Below are 22,740 nucleotides of genomic sequence, written 5' to 3'. Positions count from 1 at the left end.
AGAGCAGGATACCCAGGGCTTGGTTTACACCTATCTCCATTTCTAGCCACTGGGAGACCATAGGCAGGACGGGGGAACACATATCAATGTTAAAAAACCTCAGGAATTGAAATTTTCAGGCCTTGGGACCTTTGAACATCTTTCTCTGTATGTTCTGTCATACACTGTGAAATTATCGTTGAAATGGTGTATCCACACCACAGCATGATCACTTTCAGTTTTTATTAACAAGGGTGGGTGTGAAATCCAAGCCACAAAATCAACAATTGCAGTTTTGTGTAAAATGTATTTTTCTTTCACCAGGGTTATTCCTCCAAGGCCAGATTTGGGTTCCGCCGTGGGAAGACAACCAAAGATCAGCTCAAAGAAGCAGCTTTTGAACCAGCAACAGATACCGCCATTAAAAGTAATCACTATACTAGTTACTACTAAATACACTATTACATGCACTGAGTGCACTGTTACATAACTGATCTGAACTATGTTATGCTATCCACTCTCTTGAACAAGCCAAATTATGAGTTTGATGATTTAAATCATTCTGTGATGATCTAAATTGCCATCATGCCAAATCTCCTATTGAATCACAAATCCTTTATCTGTGACAGTCACTGTGGTTATCTGTCATTTTTAATATATCCAATGTAAAATATTAATTGTTGTATCTACAGTTGACAGCATGGGAAGAATGGTTCTGGCTGGAGGTGCAGCAGTTGGCCTTGGAGCTCTATGCTACTATGGACTCGGCATGTCCAATGAAATCGGTGCCATTGAGAAAGCAGTGTGGGTAGCAGCTTTGTGTACAAGCTCTTTCATTTTCATAGGCCAGTAGAAAATCTGTGTTACGTTCTATAAGCTCTATATTCTTCCCTTGCTTTGCAGGATCTGGCCTCAGTACGTGAAGGACAGGATCCACTCCACCTACATGTACTTTGCAGGCAGTATTGGATTGACGGCTTTGTCAGCTGTAGCGGTGAGCAGGACCCCGGCACTTATGGGTCTGATGATGAGAGGATCTTGGCTGGTAAGCTTTATAAGTAGACCCAATTTAGGGCCTCACTGCATTGAAACATTTATTTTCAAATTAAACTGAAGGATAATACGCAATGGAGCTGGTTTGGTAATATCTGAATTTTTAAAAACTGACTCAAAGAACATATTTGGGTATATTTACAGGTTATTAATATGAATGCCTAATGTTTGTTCTAACCCAGGCTATTGGAGCAACTTTCGCGGCTATGATTGGTGCCGGCATGCTTGTCAGGTCCATTTCATATGAGCAGAGCCCGATGCCCAAACACCTGGCTTGGATGTTCCATGCAGGTTTGTAAGACAGTGTTTTGTGGAAAATTATTCTGTTCTCTTCCCACTCAGCTGTTATCTGTTATGTGCCTCAGTTTGGCACAAGAGGGCAGTCATGTAAAGGCAGAAAATAACATCTAGACATTTGGCACAGATCTGTGTTTTTTTTTTGTTTTTTTAATGTGATATTATTTATTAGGTGTGATGGGGGCTGTCATCGCTCCCCTTACTCTCCTGGGAGGGCCTCTGGTGATGAGGGCCGCCTGGTACACCGCAGGAATCGTGGGAGGTCTGTCCACTGTGGCAATGTGTGCCCCTAGTGAGAAGTTCCTCAATATGGGCGGGCCATTGGCGGTTGGCTTTGGAGTGGTCTTCGCTTCCTCAATTGGTTAGTATAATGCAGTTTCACCTCTTAAACGTGGTCTCAGGTGCACTACAGGCAATATTGAATGCAAGTTTTGGCGTTTTCAGACTGAAAATGGCATTCTGTTAAAAGTAAAGTTAGAGTACAGAAGTGTTAGCATCTTAGCAGAATGTCAACAAGTTAAATGACATGACGTGTACATAATGCCATTTAATGCTTAATTAAAGATGATAGCCAAGTATAATGTGTTTTTATGAGGAAATTTGCTGATATAAAAAAGTGTTAGTTTTCACACAACTAATCCCTTTTGCAAATGAATTTGGTTGATGTCACACAAAAGAAAAGTGTCTTTGTTCTGTAGGAATTATTTGCATAATCTATAAAAAAAAATACCACACATCTACCAATTATGATGCTGTCAGATGAAATAGAAGAATTTGTTACATATGTGTATGTTTGTTAATAGTTTATTTGCTTATATCAAGTTCTGTGTCAAGCAGCTTAACATCTCATTCATTTTTATAAACCCTTTGGGAAGGTAGCTGATCTATCAGCTACATACATACATACGTACATACATACATACATACTGCACAAACATAGATACAATTATTTTAATTCATTATTTAGGTCTGTGTGCTATCACTTTGAATCAGTACTTGTCAGTCTCACAGTGAATCTTCTTTTCTTTTCTTAGGATCAATGTTCCTGCCACCCACCTCAGCGTTCGGAGCAGGTCTGTACTCTGTGGCCATCTACGGAGGCCTGGTCCTGTTCAGCATGTTCCTCCTCTATGACACACAGAAGGTCATCAAGAGGGCAGAGACACACCCACTCTATGGTGTACAGAAATATGACCCCATTAACGCGTAAGTCACACCAGAAAATATTCACTCACGCTGTTACACTTTAAATGCTGTTTTCAGCAGAATACTAGTAATATACTTGCACCAATGTAGGCATCTCATTCTTCTTTATTGTACAGGTGTATGGGGATTTACATGGACACACTGAACATCTTCATGAGAATGGTGATGATTCTGGCGAACGGCGGCGGCGGCAAAAGGAAGTAAACGGCAGCATCTTGATTTGAGCTTTACTTTCACCTTCCACAGAGCTAAACAAAAACATATTTTATTACTAGCAGCATACGCCAAGTGTTCTCTTAGTGATTAACTGGTAAATATACATGAATGCTTTGCAAGAGTGTGAAAAAGAAGATTGCACTCTCAAAAAAAGACCAATTGTTGTATATTGATAACACACTGAGAGCTCTTACTTTGGTTGTGGAAGTATCTGGTTAACCCTGGGCGTTACAGATGAGTTAAATATGTCTGACAGCATCATTTTGCCTGCCTCAGATGTCGTTTGTATTCTTCATGTTTTGTATTTATTTCAACTTGATGGTGATGTTTCTGTTTCTATAAGGATGAAAGTTCAAGAATATCTGGTATGTGCAAACGAAATGCTGCACATGTCAGTCATAGACTGGTTCAGACTCAGTACAATAAATGACCACAGTATACACTGATATTGCACTTATGTGATGGGTTAAAGAGGTTGGCACTAGTTCATATATTTCTGAGAAAATAAACAGTAATTTCAACAATGGAATCACTCAAACAAGTCAAAAGTGATATTTTCCAGATGGTTTTGTTACCTATGTTGAAAAGTGATCATAAAATGCAGCAGAGGTTGACCTGAGATGACTCCTGTTATAGGCCTTTTTCACAGAAAACAGTAGGTATGTTATGGTGGGAATAACACAAATTATTAAATACTAAAATTAATTATGGCTGAATTCTATTTAGTTGGTTTGGTTTCAGGTTCCTGGTATTATGCAAGCTGGCTCACTCATGACTTGCTGGTACACTTTGAATAGATCCATTTATATTTATTTAGTAACTCCTGTGCTTTTGCTATCAAGGCAAGTCATCAAGTATCATTTTCTCAAGTTGTTGAAAAAACGGTAACAATGTTTTATTAATGTTTTAGGTGCCTTTTATAAGAAATGTATGGCTAGACCTTGCAATAACATAACAAATAAGTTCATCGACTTGCAATACCACCGACACTCGAATGAGTGGTGTATTAAATCTGCAAGGAAATGTTAGTGTACAGTTTTGTCCTCAACCCCTTACCGCTCTGCTACTACATAAGACAAAACACTCATACACATGCACACTTATAGCAGCTCAGACCAGACTATAAGGGACCGGTGGGGTTCCACCTTGTATTTTCCTATAAACAGTCAGTGTGTAGCAGCAGATGACAAAGGCTTAGCGTAGTAATCCTCTTGTTCACCATCTGGCTGCTCCTCTAAAATTAAACCTTCAAACCAGGACACTTGCAACAGATGCTAACATCTGTAAATATGCAGGTGATGCATTAAAGCATGCATATTTGGCACAGCTGCCAGGGGTTGTTTCAATCTCAGATCATATTCATGTTAAGGACACATATGACTCATATATACTGTCTGTTGAGAAAAGAGAAAAAAAAACTGCAGATGGGAGGGATAAAGAGGGCAATAATGGATGAGATTGGGGAAAGCTTCAGCATGTGGAGATCTGGCATTACTGGGGATAAACGTTGCTCTCTGGCGGTCATTTTCAGATTGATGACCAATATGGGTTAGGGACCAAGGTTTTTATTGCATAATGTAGCCTTGACATGGTGTTTGTGAGAGAGAAAGAGGGATAGAGAGAGAGAGAGAGAGAATAAGTTCATTAGACAATGAATAATGGCTATGGGTATATAGTTATAGCTTCACCACTTTCACCCACAATACCTTAAGAACTCTCTCAGGCACTTTGTTGTGCATTATAGAACAATGTGTACAATATTTCAATTCAAAGAGGCTTTGAACAATGTTGCCAAACCATTGTCATTTCAGTTATTTTCCTAAATAGACAAGTTATTTCAACAACTCTCAGATGGATTGCCTTGAAATTTTGAACATGGTAAAAAGCTTTCACTTATCCTGTGAATTATCTTGTCTACTAGATGGAATGGCACAACATGTTGTACATTTGTGATGCTCAGAGGATGAACCCTACAGACTTTAGTGATCCCTCTCTAGCAGGATCATAAGATCAAAATTTGTAAATTGTAGTGACTTGTTTCAACAATCATTTGATGATTTAAAATCCGCTGAAGCTGCTTAAGAAAGTTATCAATCAACATCATACTGTTTCTTCTCTCAGACCCAAAGTTTACACACACTAAACTAATCGTGAAGTGAACGCAGTAAACATACCTGGGAAACATCTGCATGTTAGCCTGCTAAACTTAGCATTTAGCTCAAAGCCCCACTGTGCCAACAAACAAGATGCAAGCATGACTCTTAGTCTTGTTCTGCTATGTACTTTTTTCTCAATATATGTAGCAACTGTAATATATGCAATGCTACTTTAAAATTACTAAATATACAACTTTAAAGATAAACTACTCAACTACAGTAGGAAATTGTACTTTTTATTCCGCTACATTTATCTGACAACTGCATTTACTTTGCAGATTCAGATTATCTGTGGAAATATCAGATCATAAAATCAGACTCACTATTCTAGATTAAAGCACCTAACAATATAAAACTTGTTAAAAGGAGCCCCACCTTGACTAACTCCAACATTAAAATGTTGCTTACGTGTCATGAATCAGTTATTGTATTACAATTATTTAACACTCTAAAAGCTGCTTAATATGTCTTTGTACTATCATTACATTAAATCATAAACATAAAAATTTTGAATGCAGAATGTCTACTTGAAGTATTTCTAATTCTGCATAGTTCTTCCACATATGTTTTTTTCTGCCTTAAATCCTCAAGATTCTGTAACATTAATTATTGTGTCTGCACTTTCAGTGTTATAAACCCTGGGCTTTTCATGGATTCTGTGTTTATTTTAGTTAACAGAGCAGATTTGTCATTGGCTGCAGAGTAAGATGCATGATTGTGTTACGTCAGACTCTATTTTTATACCTGTGAAAATAGGAAGTGCACAAGTCTGCGCCTCTAAGTGCCTAAGTCATATAGTTAACACACCACGTGGAAACAGTGGACAAACATGCACTCACATGACGTCTGCTTATACGAAGATCTTATTTGTTTTTAAAAGGTGCAGAACTCTCTCAATGCCAAATAATAAAGTTTCGGGCTCTTGGCCATCATCAGATACGCAGATAGATCCAAACGTACATCATAATCAGAGTTCCACTTGTCCTTTTTTTATCAGCTTTTTTTCCGGGGACTATATCTCTGTAAATTTGAGAGCAGCGTTTTGGTTTTGATCCGATTAAGCTGCAAATGATTCATACCATGAGACGTTCTTACAATTTTAGAAAGTGCTTAATGTCAAACAGCTCCTGTAACATGACATACAGTACATCTGTTAAGCTGAACTAAAAATGTAAAGTAGGCCTGCAGATCAAAAATTTAACATTTTTAATGCTGAATAAAAGCCTTGTTTTGCATAGGGATTGACAGGTCACTGGGCTTCACAGGGGAAGTGGAATGCAAAGGCCAAACAGAGTGCACCACAAGCGCAGCTGAGGCTTGTGTTGGACAGCGAGCTGCCAAGGAGAGCAGCCCCGGGGAAGCTTAGGCCAGTGGAAATCGCTACATGTGACTAATGAGTTTGTTAAAACCCTTTAAAACACCTGCGAGAGGAGCCAAATGTGCCATGTGTCCATACTAATTAACAAAGACAAACAAATGACATGACAAATGACAAGGATGTTTGTTTGAGGTTCCCAATTTATGTATGTATTTATATATATATATATATATATATATATATATATATATATGTATATATACATATATAAATATATACTTCATTGCATCAAAATGCAGCAGAAAGAATGTATTTGTTGTATGTTATCAGTCTTTGACTTAACAATATATGGTTGCAATGCCTGATGTATATACATTTTGCATGTGTGGAGAGGTGTGATAATCACACCGTATTGTGTGAAACCTGAACTCACTTGACTCCACGCGTAGTTTTTCCGGAGAAATCGGAGAGAGAGAGAGAGCAGTGTGGTGGAAGATGTCTGCGGAGGGAAGGGATGCGTCACTGGATTAGTGCCTGAGAATCAGTCCCAGCCTCTTCATCCTGAGCTGCTGAGACTCCTCCAGAAGGACGCAACACTCTCTGCTCGTTTGCCCTTGTTTTCCTTCCACGAAGCCTTCCACATGAGCCAGCCAAGCTGTGCCTCCCCACCAGGATGAAGAAAGAAAAGAAAACACATCCTTTACTATTTCTCCTCCTGCTTCACTTCACCTTGGGTAAGGCTCTGCTTTTCTTTTCTTCATGTTCTTTGTGTGTGGTTAAGACTTCTTGCTTTGCTCTTATCTGGTTAATCCTCTGACACAGAGGGCATGCCCATTTTAGTGTAGACTGCTCATGCTGTCTGTACTTTATATCTAAATGTAAATGTGTGATAGTATATTTGTGTTATGATGTGTTATGAGTGGAAAACCTAAATCCAAGTACATGTATAATTCATCTTCTCCTCTCCTCTCCCTCCCCCTCCTTCTCCTCCCTACTTTTGGTTCCTGCCCTTTTTGTTTAGCAAGTGAGTGCAACAGTTAGGTCAAGCATTTCCACTAGAAATAGAAAATATTCCATGTGATTTATGTAAACATTTTCAGCTTTATACAGTACCTGAAGTCACTTCTGCTTAAATAACTTGGAGCATGTTTATTTGTTTAAAGGGCAATCCGACTATGCTCCGTATTTTTATGATAATGGACCCAGCATAGCAAATGGGAATATGGCCTTGTTCAGCATCTCTGAGGATACACCAGTTGGTAAGTCTCACTTTCACAATAACAGATCCGGTAAATTTAAGTGTGAAATAATGTTTTGTGTAGTTTACAGGTGTTCATTTGTGTAGATGTAAAGATGTAATTATCCAGCTGGTGTGGGGCCCGCAGCTAATCACTGTAATACCTTTTGGATTGTGACTTACGTCACGACTTACAGAAGAAAACAATATGGGTGGTGGCTCATCTGACGTCATTATTAAATACCATTTACACTGAATAAGAAACAAGAAGTGAAACAAAGGATTTGAATGATTATTAATGAACATAGAATTGTCATGTTTTTCTTTGATATTACTGTTTTTTTTTCTCTTTCTCTTTCTCTTTTTTTTTTTTTTTTTTACCACATAGGGACACAGATATACATTCTGAATGGTACTGATCCAGAGGGAGATCCGGTGCGATATGGTCTGACTTTTGAAATGGGCTCCAAAGAATATTTTAGGGTGGACTCCAAATCAGGAAACGTGACATTGATTCAGGAGCTCGACAGAGAGGTGAGTCCGTGGATGACTCTCTTGTTTTGAAGAAACCAGCTTTTAATGTGACACTGCTGTGGCTCATAGTAATGTTCGTCTTTTCTTTGTAGAAACAACATGAAATCTCAGCGCTTGTGAGCATAACAGATGGTCGCAATAAAGTACGTTTTTTACTGTTTTTATATAATTGTGTTTATACTTTACAGTCACTAATTCACTGCACTACAATAATCACACCATTGTCTATATACAAAGGAAAAGAGAAAACAAATGTGAAAATGATATCTACTACTGTACAAAATCATTGCTGTTACAAAGTGTAAACAACCAGAATTTTACCATGCTCATAGATTGTAAACATCTTATTAATGTACATTATCATGATGATAGAATATACATTCTATATACATGCTATTGTATATAGAATGATCTTTTTGATCACTCACAGTTAATTTCTCTTTGAAATAAATAATTGTTTTCTTGTTACTTTCAGGTTGTTGAGACGATTAGAGTGTTTGTCACTGATGTCAATGATGAACCACCGGAATTTCAAAACCTGCCTTTCATCATTGACATCCCAGAGGTACAGGTTATCCAATTAATACACCCGTACAATATAATAAATGCAATACATCCTTTCTGTCTATCTTTAGAAAGGAAATGTTTTGAGTCAATTAAACAAATAGCAGATAGTGGATTTTAGTTGGGGTTTTTTTTTGTTTTTGTTTTTAAATCTCTTGTCTGTTTCAGGATACTGCTCCAGGAAGTAGCATCTACAAGGTCCAAGCAGTGGACAGAGATATGGGATCAGGAGGCAGCGTTTCATATTATCTTCAGGTAACCCTACAGCGTCGTTGTTATCTAAATGTGTAATACATCCAAACCAAATACTTCCTAAAATGTAATTCATGGTTTTATTTTGTCTTGCTCAGACTACTGCATCTATCTTTACTCTGGTATGAGGCAGAAAATCTCTCTTCAAAATACAGCGGCCAGGATTATTTTTATTTATTTATTTATTTATTTTTGCCTTCTTGCACGTGGCCTCAAATTGATTTCAGCGTTGAGTGTAACATTTTGCTAATAACATATTGAGCTCTAGCTTGGCTCCAGCCTACATCTCTGGGCTCTTTACTCCTAAACCCTTGAACACAGTCTGCCTACAAGTGTATCCTCTCTGCTCCACAATCCTTATTTAAAAGCAACAGCAAGCATTTCTGCTTACAATTTTATACTATTTTTTATCTTTTTACTGGCCACGCTTCTCTTTATTGCTGTTTTTCTAGTTTTTGATTAACATTTCCAATTTGTAATCCATTTGAAAATAATTTCATTAATATGACGGCACTATTTTTATCTACAATGGCCATTTGAGTAATGAGACTGTGTGGAGGAAAAGGTTAATCTCATACCAGAGAGCAGTGTGGAAATAGTATGACTTTAGTGGATTTAATTTCAATTACATTGGAACAAGGCACTGAAGAGTTGATAGGAGCTTAGGTTTGGTCTGGGCCAACAGCTGACTGCACAGTAGTTGGTTCTGTTCATGTGTCAACTGTGAGACAAAGGGAAGTGTGTAGAAAAATTTCAAGGTTGAAGTGAGGTAAATCAAGATATAATACTGTTCAGAAGCATGTTTGAAACTAGCTTGATTGCTCTAAATTCAAGAATATTTTTTAACTTATGGCTACTGTTAACACTGCTAACTGTGTAGCTTTATACATTAACAGACCTCACCGTTTGCCAAGTTTACCATTGATGGGAACAGCGGAATCCTAAGAGTCAAACCTGGTGAGACTTTGGACTACGAGACCACGCCCACACACTTTGTGATGGTGGTTGCAAAGGTGAGAGGTGACTGTTGCCCCCTTGCCTTTGGATTTGTCTTTTTGCGTGCCCTAAAACACACATTTACACTGTGAGCAGTAGCTTGGCTTTTGACATGTTTATTTTAAAAACAGAACAATTTTAAGGGCTGAGATTTACATCGGTACCATTATGCACATAAAATAATTGTCGGGAAAGCAAGGTCTGTGTGAAATGTCACAAAAAGTTCAGTCATGACTAAGCTTCACTGAACACCAACACTTTGCTGAATTTCCACAGTCTCTGTGTGAACTGAAGGGGAGTCTGGTGAAGAGTTGACAGTGATCCTTCCATTGTGGATAATAATATGATGGAGGCGGCCTTTTTTTTTTTTTCAAGCCTGTAGCCTATTTGTTTCAGTGGAAAAAAAAAATAATAATAATAATGTATGTAAATTATCTGATCTTACAAGTTCCATCAATATAATCAGATTAATTTACCAAGGTTTCAATAAAAAAAATACATTGCAGCATTTGTCCACACAGAAAAATTAGTCTTTGCATCTTTGCTGTCACTGAAGCATCATACCATAATTAACAAAGCCATGCAAATAAAATGTCAGATTCCACTGTCTCCAATTATACTGCATTTGACATGTTAAGTGTGGATTAGGAGGTTTACGTATTCGTTTTAAACAGACATCTTAAACTGACATTATAAGACTGTTTCATCATAATTTGCCATGGATAAAAGTAAAATCTCACTTAACAGCCTCACTGTTTGTTTTCTCAGGACGGAGGTGGAAAGTACAAGGGGAAGGACCAGGTTTTGACCTCCACAGCCACCATGACAATCAATGTACTTGACGCCCAAGACATGCCTCCATCCTTCATAGGAACCCCTTACTTTGGCTATGTCTACGAAGTCTCAGTTCCTGTAAGTCCTCGCATTCTCTACACACCAGTGAAGAGGTCAGGGTGCTGGTTTTGTTTACATGCAGTAAATATGCATAACATTAATTATGCTTTTCTTCTTCCAGGGTTCTGAAATATTCACCGTTTATGCTAAAGATGGAGATCAAGGCAATCCTAACCCAATACATTATTCCATTATGAATGGTGAGAACAATACATCAACAAATTAATTCCAAGTTACACTATCTAGTTTTAACATGTCGTTTATCACCTTTTAGGTAGTGATGGTGTCTTTGACATAAATAGCACGAGTGGATGCATCACCCTGACAACTTATCCAACTCTGCTGAAAAATGAATTATATGAAATTATAGTCAAGGTAATGTTGTTGTTTTTTCTGTCTCGCCCAGTTATTTCTTGGGAATCACATTCTTATACAGTATATTCAACCTATCAGTATTACTACTGAATGCATTGTTCATTTTTAAACCCAGGCGTTTGAGGTAGGACCAAACAGTCAGCTGCAGGACTACGATGTTACCACGGTAACAGTCCGGGTGGTGGACCTCAACAACCATCCTCCGACCTTTTACGGAGAGAATGGACCACAGAGCAAGTTTGAGGTCACCATGTACGAGCATCCTCCTCCAGGGGAGATCCTGCGGGGCTTTAAGATTACCGTCAATGACTCCGATCAGGTACATGTATTCCCAAATTTCCTCTACGCTGCCGATTCCTTCCTTGTGGTTCATTGGTCTATGTGTGCCTGTTGTACTTCAATAGCTAACTAATAACTAACAATTATTTACCAGATGTTTTTCTAATTAGGTTTGCGGAAGTCATCTTGAGTCTGATAGTCTTTGTTTTTCTTGTTTTTCTGGGCAGCTACTAATTCACAGCTTTTAAATTCTGCTGTTGTTTTTTCTTTGCAGGGAGCAAACGCTAAATTTAAACTGAGACTAGTGGGGCCGAGTCGAGTGCTGCGAGTGGTTCCCCAGACAGTCCTCAATGAAGCGCAGGTGACCATTATTGTGGAAGACACGTCTGGCATCGATTATGAAAAAGGACCAACCCTTTATTTTAAGGTTTGACTTCATATATCACTAATTATTAAAGAGTATTAGTGAAATAACTCCAATATCTGGGGCTACAACACATTATTATCTTACCGTTTTCTGGTTTTATTTTTCATTAATTGATTAGTTGCTTTGCTTAGAGCCCAAAATGGCATCTTAACTTGAAATTGCTTGTTTTCTCTGACCAATAGCCCAAAACCCAAAAATGTTCAGTTTACTCTGACCCAATATTTGAGAGACTGGAACAAGCAAATATATGCCTTTTTTTTCGTCATAAATTAGAAACAATTGATCATTATCAAAATTGTTGATGATTTATCTTTAGCCACACTATCGGCATGGTTCTAGGTATGGAAAAGACTGAAATATGATAATGACAATGGAATTAATTTTGGCTTCACAAAGCTGCTACGGTGACGCTTACAATAAATTAATCAATTGATCACTTTTTAGCACTGATTAAATTACACTATGCATGTATCTCTCTGCAGCTTCTGGCGGTGGAGATCGACACTCCTGAGAGGTTCAGTGCAACAGCTGACATAGTCATCAACCTGCTGGACACCAACGACAACATCCCCAAATTCACATCTGAGTTTTACATCGCCAGGGTCCCTGAGAACTCTTTGGGAGGCTCCAGTGTTGTGTCTGTAACAGTGAGTCAATCACGATTAAATTCAGCTTTAACCAACCAAAGTGATTATATAATCCATCAATCCTCCAATAAATGCATATTACTTGCTGCAGTTCATTAGATAAAAGCAGGTTATCAGCAGATAAAAAAAAGCTTGCGGCTCCCTGGTTTTGTTTTTGCTGGTCCTGAAATTTATGTGACATTCTGGCATATGCTCTTTTTATACGTTAGCGAGGGCTTTCATTATTAATAATATTGGCATGTTTGTTTCTTCCTTTTCATTATACTGTATCTGTCCTGTAATCAGGCAACATGTCCAAGCTACACAGTATGGAGTAAAAAGCTTAATTTTGCCCCAAGGTTAATCATGCTGACCTATACCTCCACCACCACTCCCCACAGGAAGAGACTTACAGCCTGCCCCACCCACATGAGCTTAAGACCCTAGCTGGTTGTCCTCAGTCAGTGGCCACCCCCACCCCCCCACCCCTACAGTAATTCTATCAAATTAAATTTATCAGATCTTGCTTACAAAGTGTCCATGTTTCACTATATACTACATGTGCTATAAGTATTGCCTTTTAATCTCTGTCCTGTCCTGTCCTGTCCTCTAGGCAAATGATCCAGATTCAGGGCCCTGGGGTGAAGTCAAGTATACGATTTATGGATCAGGATCAGATTTGTGAGTAAAAACCTTACACTCTTACCAGTTTAGGTTTGGTCCGATCAGATACTTAACTGTACTTCCACTAAACACATTACATAGACTAAAAAAAAATTGTTTGTGCGGATATGAGTATATGACTCAATATTGCTCAGAGAGTGTTTGGTAAAGTCAGGATGACACCAGTCATGATTCATTGTTGTCACTTTGATGAAAGAGGTAAGCAGGAAACCAGTTTGATTGGCCTCTCTGCTGCACAAACAGCTAACTCTAAAATGGCTGCAAGATGCAAGCTAATCTTCTAATTGGATTGGAGGGTTAAAAATAGACAGCCTGGCCCGTCTCACATAGGGAGAGCCAATTAACATGCAATGTGACAGCTGGAGCCACAGAAACGGCAGTATGAGAAGCAAGGCAGCATGCAGTGAAGGAAAAGTGAGAATTTATGCTCATCTTCAGGCAGCAACCTGAGTTAATTGTGTGAAAGTTATCAGCTTCAATGCAACTTGTGAATTTTCACAGTGGATAAAACAAGACAGAATTGGTGGCTGAATAAAATGGCAGCAAGCCCAATGTTGAACTAGAAAACACTTTCGAAGCTGTAAATTCATAAAACACCAATTTTCATCTTTGAAGTTAAGTTTTCATCAAATATAGTGGAAATCTGTTGAGGAGTAATTGAAGAAATAGAAGAAAATGCTGCAAAGAAAAATACACAGCAGTATGTAGAAATAAACCTGAATTAGAAAAAAGAGCTCAAAAGAGTGTAGCTGGCAAGAAAAGGCAATACAATTAAATCAGAATCAGCAGGCAAACAAATAATCAAAATCTTCTGAAAAAAAAACTCATACATAACATAATTGGCGGAGATATCTTAAAGTGCTCATATTATGATAATTTTTATGTTCATAATTGTATTTAAAGGTTGTACTAGAATAGGTTTATGTAGTTTAATTTTCAGAAAACACCAAATATTTGTTGTACTGCACAATGCTGCAGCTCCTCTTTTCACCGTGTTGAGCTCTGTTTTAGCTACAGAGTGAGGCATCTCACTTGTGTACCATCTTTGTTGTGAGTTGCACATGCACATTAAGTACTGCTAGCTTGTCAGTTGCTGAGCATGTCACTACCCACTGTGAGTCGAGTGCAGATGTGAGTCGCACACACGTCACTTTGCAACGAGTGCAGATGTGAGTTGTGCATGCTTCATTAAGTAGACTACAAGATGCTAACAAGAGACTTCTGTAATGTCAATACAGTAAAAATGGACCTACATAACAAAGTTTGTTCACTGCTGGCTACAAGTTAGCAATCATACACAACAAGGACTGTCACTTGAATGGCGTTTTGAGCTAGTGTTAGCAATCAAACAATCATAGATAGCTAAAACGTTTTAAAAATGACTGCTGGCTGCAAGTTAGCAATCAAAAACAACAAATGCTGTCACTTAAATGCTGTTTTGAGCTAACGTTAGCAATCAAACAATCATAGATAGCTAAAACGTTATTGAAATGATTTCCATCTTCTGTCATTGTTTGTAATGAGAAAAGTTTATTATTTTACACATCTGCACTCGACTCACATCGGGTGGTGACAGGCATGAGGGAGTGCCATTCTAGCAGCTAGGCGAGCATTTTAATGTTTGTAACAAAGTGACGCACGTTTGTCAAGGAAGTAAAGGATGGACTCTAATAGAGCTGTTTAGAGCATTTTGTGAACAATTTTTCTCTGTAAGATGGTGCTTTGGACTTTGGACTTTTTCACTTTATAAACCAAGAATGTGCATAAAAAAGATGTATAACACCGTAAAGGAAAGGAAAGAAGCCAAAAAGCATAATATGAGCACTTTAAGACATTATTCATATTGATAACTAAGACACAAAATACACAAGAAATTGACCTACATTATTTAAAATGAAACAAATTAAAATTCAAAAGCAATACACATTACACAGTTTAGGCAAGGATATATTTGCTTACTCTATCTTCCTGATTTCTGAGACAAATGGTGATAACCATTTTACTCACTTAGCCAAACGTTCAATAGAAAGTTTTCTGAGATAAAGGACAGATATCTGATTTTTATAGTGTACTCTTAATGGGAGTTATTTTGAGGTTCACAGGATGTGATGTGCTGTTAATTAGGACACCTGGTTTGTGTTTGACACAGAATGGACAGCTGTGATTATGACTCATGCTCTTTCTCTGAACCGGCAGGTTTGCCATCCAACCGTCATCAGGCCTCATCTCCACGCAGCCCTGGACCAGTCTGGACGCAGAGGTCAGGTCTAAATACAACTTCTACGTCAAGGCTGAAGATTCGGAGGGAAAGTACAGCTTGTCTGAAGTCTTTGTCACTGTATTGGACGTGAACGATCACTCTCCAGCATTTGATGAAAACCTCCTGGAAAAGACTATGATAATTGGGATACCTGTCAGAGTAGAGGTACATTATGTCTAATAATTCCTCTTGTACTGAAAGTCAATAAAAATCCTACTGAGGTTTAGAAACTTCAGGGCTGCCAATAAAGAAAGGATATTATCCCAAATGATTAAAATTTCAGTTTTCTTTAGTTTGCAGGGATAATTTTTAACAAAATTGATTAATGAATGTTATAAAATCTAATGTTTAAGAGCTAATCGTTACTGCCAAAAAACTAGTGATGTTAAGAGGATGAAGTCATCCTCTTAAGTGTTGTCTGTGTATCTAAAACCTAATATGGTTTATTCCTTTGAGGCCGTTGAGGCTCCATTGTTGTGGAAGACATGATCCTTCATTACGACGATGGCAGCAATTGCCTGTGTTAGGAGGCCAAGCTGTTTTAGGCAAATGCTTTTTTTTACTGAAAATATGTATGTAACAAAGGTTTTTGTGCATAATTTTCACGATAATACTTTTATGGGCTGGTTTTTTGATTTACCAAAGAGATATAAAGCTTTCGATTGAATAAATTGATTTAAAGTCACCAAAATATCCAACCATTTTATGTTCTTATGCTTCTTTCTACAGGCGGTGGATGAAGATGCAGAGTCTCCAAACAATGTCATTGAGTACTCCATAATGACGGCTGATCCTGACAACGCGTTTGATATCAACGCAGACACTGGAGATATCAAGCTGAAGCCGTACATCAAGTCCATGGAGATTGTGCAGAACATCACCATGCAGAAGCACTGCAAGTGGTCTCTGGTGGTCCAAGCCAGGGACAGAGGCTCTCCATCCTTCAGCACAACAGCCGTGGTCAACATCGATATCACAGAGGCGGTAAGACTTAGTTCGGACTTGCAGCATGCTTGCAGCACTTTCTATTCCAAGCTTTAGGCAGCACAAACTTTAGATTCAAGCAATTAAACATATGATTATAGGCAATGCTGTCATGCTCATAGCTGCTAATTCATCCTTGTTTCAGCCAGTCACACTTCACTGAGCTCATATTCTTTAAGAGATAATGCCGGTAATTTTTATGCTTGTATTATTATCAACAAGTCAAATGAAGAGACCAAAACCAATGATGAATTTATCCTACTAACAAGGTGAAAATATCTGGCTAGTAAGCTGTTAGTTATTCCTCTTTCATCATTAACCAGTTTATAACTTTATCTGTCCATAAAATCATCTACCTGCTATACACTAAATGTGACATTTAACATAAAAATGAAGCTAAAAAGCTCCATAGAGCTGCAGAGTTAGTAATAATTATCTGTGGGTTTGTTACAATGAGCCACACTTTCTTATTACACATAGTTGTAATAAAGTAGCAGCTTCTAATTAGTTATCTAGTTTGCAGCTATAAATGTTAGCACATTATAAAAAGGGTTTTAATCTATGAAGTCTACAGTTGTACATGTTGTTGATACATGGTTTGTGGTTCAATCAACTACTCAAAAGGATTTTTCGCATTTTGGTAACCCCAAAGGTTGATCTTATTAAGGACTTATAACTGATCTTTAAAACATTAGCAAATGGTTGAAAATACCATAACTTACAACTTAAAAGTCATTTATAAAGGATGCTTACGAGAAAATAATTAAATTTTTCCAAAACACAGGTACTTTAAATATATAAATTCATACTGGTTTTTGTCTCTTCGGTAAATTTGAAGATATAAAATTACTGCAGCATTATCCTTTAAAGTTTTCAGTCATTTACATGAACCCATATTTTACTCTGTTTTCACCATGTTTTCATTCCTTCACTCTATATGATGAGATGACTCAGTCTCTCTTGTTTCTATGTTGTGCATCGTGCTTTTCAGATCAAAGGTCGAATTGTTTCATACTTCATGGGCCTCAGCAAGCGTCCGCTGACTGTATTTGGGATTTGTCTCAGCATTGTCACTTCCCTCCTTTTACTCACAGTCTGCATATCCACAATCTTGTACTGTAACTCAGTGAAAAAGTCCCGAATCAATCCAGAGAGTAACTATATCAAAGTGGTGCGCAGAAACAAGTGAGGAATATTTGACACCTGTATTTCATTACTCATTCGTAACCTTTAAAAAGAGATCTATTTTTTTACTGGTTAGCTATTCATTGTTTGTCTGTCAAAGAGTACTGAAGCACATTTTAAGGAATAATAAAACAATATAATTAAAGTCTTTTTTAAATTTTGCTTTTAATTTTTTCATTGGAAAATCTTCTAAAATGCAACCTTTTTTCTAAAAATGTAGATTGTGTTTTTACACTACCAAATCCTCTTTGATTATCTAAAGCACTTTTTTTGTCTAGAGCATGACTCAGAGTATAAAGCTGTCAAAGAGACAAAGATGGAGCCTTTATCTTTGGATCAGTTAATCTACATTTGTCTCACACAAACATGCACTTAACTCTATTTTGGTCCGATAAACTGTTATCCTTCTTGTTCAGACCGCATCAGTCACATGCCAAAGAGAAATCCTAAGGCACCGCACTGCCAGACGCATTCCCAACAACTAGTGTTAGTTGCATAGTTTTTTAGCTTTGCATCAGCAGTCCTGTACTGTAGGAGAGGAGGATGACTGAGTGTGAGTGTGGGAGTGTAACATTGTTGGTAGACATGTTGTGTGGGCCTCCTCTGTCAGTGCATTGCACATCCATCTCATGCATGCATGCTTTGGAAAAATGCTGCGTTAATACTTGGATTCAGTCCCTTGGACTTGATTTAAACTATTTCATTGTGCTTTTTCACAGACTCCTCTCAAGGGGCCTATGGCGGCCTTTTTATTGAAAAGTAGGGACAATCCAATGAAAGCACTAGGGATGGTCACTGTTATCATTAGCTTATTGGTAGGGGTGACTGTCTTGATCTCTACGGCTATGTACATGCGTAACTCAAAGTCAAACAGGATCCTGCCAGCACGTCGCATCATTAAGAGGCGACCAAGGGACCAGCAGCCCTGGAACGTCAACATGCCTGTTATCAGATTCGTCAACCCCGCCGATAAGTTCCGTATTCTCAACCAAGAGGGCAGCCACCAGTGGGGAACCTGCAGCTCCCGGGCGAAGCCTCCTCCTCCCAGTGCTCCTCCGCCCCCGTCTAACACATGGTCTAATGAGAGAACTCGGACGGTCCCAACAATATCTGGTGTGCTGGCTTCCAAAGGATCAAAGAAAACTAAATCTAATCGCTGCAAAGAGGGAAATGTCAGCTCTGCTTTGGTGTCGGAGCTTAAAATGAAGCTTGAGCAGAAAATCATTGAGAGCAACCAAGGCTATTATTAACTCTGTCATACAAATGTCTTGTTTAAGGTTATTTGACGAGTCTCCTGCTCTTAGGGTTCTTACCTTCATGTGATGATCTGGTAGTATGGGCCTACCTGTAGATTATTCACTAGTAAATGGTAACAGAGGTGTTACTGGAATGTAAACAGATATGTATGTCTTAAAATGAGATATTAAACAAGTGGGCATCCCCTGTTGAAGGGGAAGAGAGGAGACCGGTCGAGTCTGTCTCTGGTGCAGGGGGAGATAATTCACCACACTGCCATCCTGAGGAATATTACGTAATTTAAGGAAGTATCACTGTAAATTGCCCAGCGAGAGGATTACTAAGATTTACTGTGCATACATAAGTTGCATAACGTTTTGCATAATAAGTGTAATTTAATGGTTTAAACACATCTAGGATTTCATCCAATAAATCATACTAAAAACATTTCTTCTTGCTCACTGGAGCGTGCAGCTGAATGACACGGTCATGAAGAACGACACTTCTTATAAAGTGCTGAAAGACCTGAGTGTTATTTTTTTTTTTTACTGTGTTACATCAGCAGCTTAAAAGCTACGAGGTTGCGCTTTTGTATGATTACAATGTGCCACTGTAGGGTTTCACAGTTACACAAGTTAATAGAAATGCTTTTCTTCATTTAAATGTGTAATTCTAGAAAGAAATGTTTTTATATAAATAACATGGGTCCATTTTAAATGTCTATATATGCATATATTACAAGATATGACCATTTCCCAGTTGTATCTTGCAGAAGTAACTAGCATACGGTACAAAATTAACTATCTAACGCCACTTAAGATTTCAAGCACATATCACTATGTACTGTATATAACCAGGACATTTCCTTTACAAATATAGTTATTGAAATATAGAGTCTGTGTAGAATATTTAGGTTCCACTCCCAGTTACTTTTCCATGTCACTCTTCAATGCTTTCCAATTTAGGCAAACAGAATTATTTTAATTGCTGTTATCCATATCTTGTGTCTGACTATATCTTAACTTAACTTATCTAAATCTCTGCTATAAATTACAATTGCCTGGTCCTTGGAAGTAAAATATTTGTACTGTCTTTGTACCGTCTTGATTTTGAATAAATATATGAAAATGATTTGGTCTCTGCTCCATTTTGTCCAGAGACTACTGTACATTAGTTTAAGTTAGTTTAGTGTAACATTTTAGTTTTTACTATAACACATACTATACTATATCACTTTCATTGCTTTTATTTGGCATACTATATTATGACCTTTTATGACATTATGACATAAAATGCTCTTACTATTTTATGGCATTTTTTTAATGACATAAACTATGACTTTGTGTCACTTTCCACTTTGACTTACTATGATTTTTTTTATAGCATATTATATACTGGTTAGAAAGTATTAGATTGGGAGTTTGATTTCCATCAAGAGCTAAATATTATTGAAGTCAGATATGACTTTTATTACGTCGTATGGCATAGCATACTATGACTTTTTATGACACACTATATAATACTATAACTTTTTATGACAGTAAATTATGACTTTCTTGTGACTTTTTAAGGAATTCTGTATTATATTTATGTATTATATTTTAGCAGTGTGTTAAATGACCAGTTGGTCAGTTAAATTATTTTTCCACACTATGACTTTTTTTGACATTATATACTTTATCATTTTTATAATATTTTTAAACATATGACATTTTTCAAAAAGGTATTCTTTAGTAATTTTATTCCAGGGCTGGAATGGAACCATAGGAGCTGTGATTACAATTGAGCCTTAATGGTACACACCCTACCCATTGAGCTAATGGGATACGCTGTTTCTGAGACACTTTTAAACATACTTGACTATGACTTTTTTGACATACTACACTGACTTTTTTGACGTACTATACTATGAATTATTTGTGACTTTTTTCGACACACTACTGCATACTGTGACTTTAAAATCTTTTTCGACATACTATACCAGGGGTGGGCAATTAATTTTTGCCGAGGGCCGCATGAGCAACCCGAGCACTGCTGGAGGGCCACATCGACAATATTTCAATTAAATTTTGCTCAGTATTATTTTTGATGTACCGTAACGATAAATTTCATTTAACCTAACTTAACTTTTTACAAAAGCAGATTGCTTTTGATGGTTTTATTTAAACTCTTAATCCTTAAATATTTATTAGGCTATGTGAAATTAAAATGAAATTAAAATAAGAAAAAAAAACAATCATTGAATTGCTGATTGAAACTGCATCTCTGGGGTTGTGAAGTTTGGTAAAAAGTCCTAGTTGGGTTTGCAGTTTTACCATCAACCATCAGCCTCCCTGCGTCATCAGACAGATTCCGGTATTTCTCCTCGTGCTTCGTCGTGTAGTGGCGATTCAAATTATAATCTTTAAACACAGCAACCTGTGCACCACAGATTAAGCACACGGCTTTACCTTTAATTTCTGTAAAGAAATACTTGGCAGTCCATGTCTTGCTGAAAACACGGCATTCATCACCAACTTTTCTTTTTTTAGCGTGAGCGGACATCTCGGGGGGGGGGGGAACCGGGCATCACACGTGCACCTTCACTCACAGGTTACGCACGGACATACGTCCATAAATAACACTTTTCAAAATAAAAGCAGCACAGTTGTATTGCACGCACGACATAGATGTTTTTTTAAATTTATTTTGTAATTTGTGATTGCCGCTGTTCACCTTCACTCACAATCACGCACGTGCATACGTCCACACGGAAGTAATACAAATAACGCTTTTCAAAACAAAAGCAGCACCGTTTTATTGCACACTCGACATAGATATATTTTAAATTTATTTTGTAATTTATGATTGGCAACACGCGGGCCGGACTGGGACGCACAAAGGGCCGGATGTGGGCCGCGGGCCGTAAGATGCCCAGGTCTGTACTATACTATGACTTCTTTAACATTCTATACTGTGACTTTTTTCGAAAAACCATTCTATGATGTTATTATAACTTTTTTCACCATACTGCAATAAGACATTTTCAACAAGGCATTCTTCAGGAATTTTATTTATTTACATAAGAGCTGTGATTACAATTGAGCCTTAAAGGTACACAACCTACCAATAGCTATTGGGGTGCCCAGGTGCTAAGACATTTTTCAACACACTTTATTATGACTTTTTAAAATCTTTTTTTGACATGAGCCACGTTGGTTTTGAAAAAGCAGACTTTTCAGAAGGAAACGGATCACTACTGGGGTGCCCAGTTGCTAAGACACTTTTCAACATACTATACGATGACTTTTTTGACATACTATGCTAAGAATATTTTCAACATACTATACTATGACTTTTTTTGACTTTCTTTATTGGTTAATGAAGCCCTACCCATTGTGACTTTTTTAAGACTTTTTGAAATACTGTACTATGACATTTTTTTAAATGGTATTCTTTAGGCATTTTATTTGGACAGAAACAGGAACACATTGAGCAGGGTGTCCAGGGTTGGAAACAAACCATGGCAGCTGGGATTAGAATGGAGCCTTGATGGTACACACCCTACCCATTGAGCTACTGGACGGCATTTTTGATGAGGATTTTTTTTTTTACTTTTTCAACATACTATGGCTTATTTGACATACTCTACTGTGACTTTTTTATGACTCTTATTTCCGACATACTATACTATGGCTTTTTTTTCAACATACTATACTGTACTGTGACTTTCTATGATTTTTATTGACATTCTTTACTGTAACTTTTTATGGCTTTTCTTGACAGTCTATACTATGACTTTTTTCTAAATAATGTACTATGACTTTTTTTTCCGACATACTAAACTATGACTTTTTAAAACATACTACACTTCGGCTTTTAATGACTTTTTACATACTACACTATAACTTTTTTGACATTCTATACCATAATTTTTCCGACATTCAAACCATACTATGGTTTTTTTCAGCATTCTATACGTTTTTTGATGTGTATTAATTTA

At 37.4% G+C, this 22,740-nt stretch overlaps 2 protein-coding genes across 4 annotated transcripts in view; both read left to right on the top strand.

Moving 5' to 3' along the window:
- Positions 1-3,303, top strand: part of ghitm (growth hormone inducible transmembrane protein) — a 4,549-nt gene extending 1,246 nt beyond the window's left edge. Inside the window, exons 3-9 of the mRNA XM_032501456.1 lie at positions 304-406; positions 672-783; positions 883-1,024; positions 1,215-1,323; positions 1,502-1,690; positions 2,364-2,535; positions 2,652-3,303. Of these exons, the coding sequence (XP_032357347.1) occupies positions 304-406; positions 672-783; positions 883-1,024; positions 1,215-1,323; positions 1,502-1,690; positions 2,364-2,535; positions 2,652-2,739 (915 nt within the window). The 3' untranslated portion in view covers positions 2,740-3,303. The remainder of the gene's footprint in view (positions 1-303; positions 407-671; positions 784-882; positions 1,025-1,214; positions 1,324-1,501; positions 1,691-2,363; positions 2,536-2,651) is intronic.
- A 3,299-nt stretch (positions 3,304-6,602) lies between these two features.
- LOC116670751 (cadherin-related family member 1) lies at positions 6,603-19,674 on the top strand. 3 transcript variants are annotated; one of them, XM_032501409.1, is made up of 18 exons: positions 6,603-6,959; positions 7,247-7,249; positions 7,389-7,484; positions 7,851-7,996; positions 8,089-8,139; positions 8,472-8,561; positions 8,729-8,815; positions 9,709-9,825; positions 10,577-10,720; positions 10,824-10,902; positions 10,977-11,077; positions 11,193-11,396; positions 11,631-11,783; positions 12,266-12,430; positions 13,023-13,090; positions 15,290-15,518; positions 16,083-16,337; positions 17,329-17,702. In XM_032501409.1, exons 1-18 carry the CDS (start codon positions 6,899-6,901, stop codon positions 17,524-17,526), a joined length of 2,247 nt encoding a protein of 748 aa, XP_032357300.1. In that variant the 5' UTR covers positions 6,603-6,898; the 3' UTR covers positions 17,527-17,702. The 3 variants fall into 3 exon arrangements, with proteins under 3 accessions (XP_032357300.1, XP_032357298.1, XP_032357299.1); XM_032501407.1 differs by lacking the exon at positions 17,329-17,702 and adding an exon at positions 18,242-19,674 and having other exon boundaries at positions 6,604-6,959; XM_032501408.1 differs by lacking the exons at positions 7,247-7,249; positions 17,329-17,702 and adding an exon at positions 18,242-19,674 and having other exon boundaries at positions 6,604-6,959.
- Positions 19,675-22,740: the final 3,066 nt, after the last annotated feature.

This window comes from Etheostoma spectabile, chromosome 21 (genome assembly GCF_008692095.1).
Source record: "Etheostoma spectabile isolate EspeVRDwgs_2016 chromosome 21, UIUC_Espe_1.0, whole genome shotgun sequence".
Taxonomy (NCBI): Eukaryota; Metazoa; Chordata; class Actinopteri; order Perciformes; family Percidae; genus Etheostoma; species Etheostoma spectabile.
The sequence above is the reverse complement of the archived record's forward strand: the minus strand, read 5'-3'. Positions and strand labels throughout refer to the sequence as shown.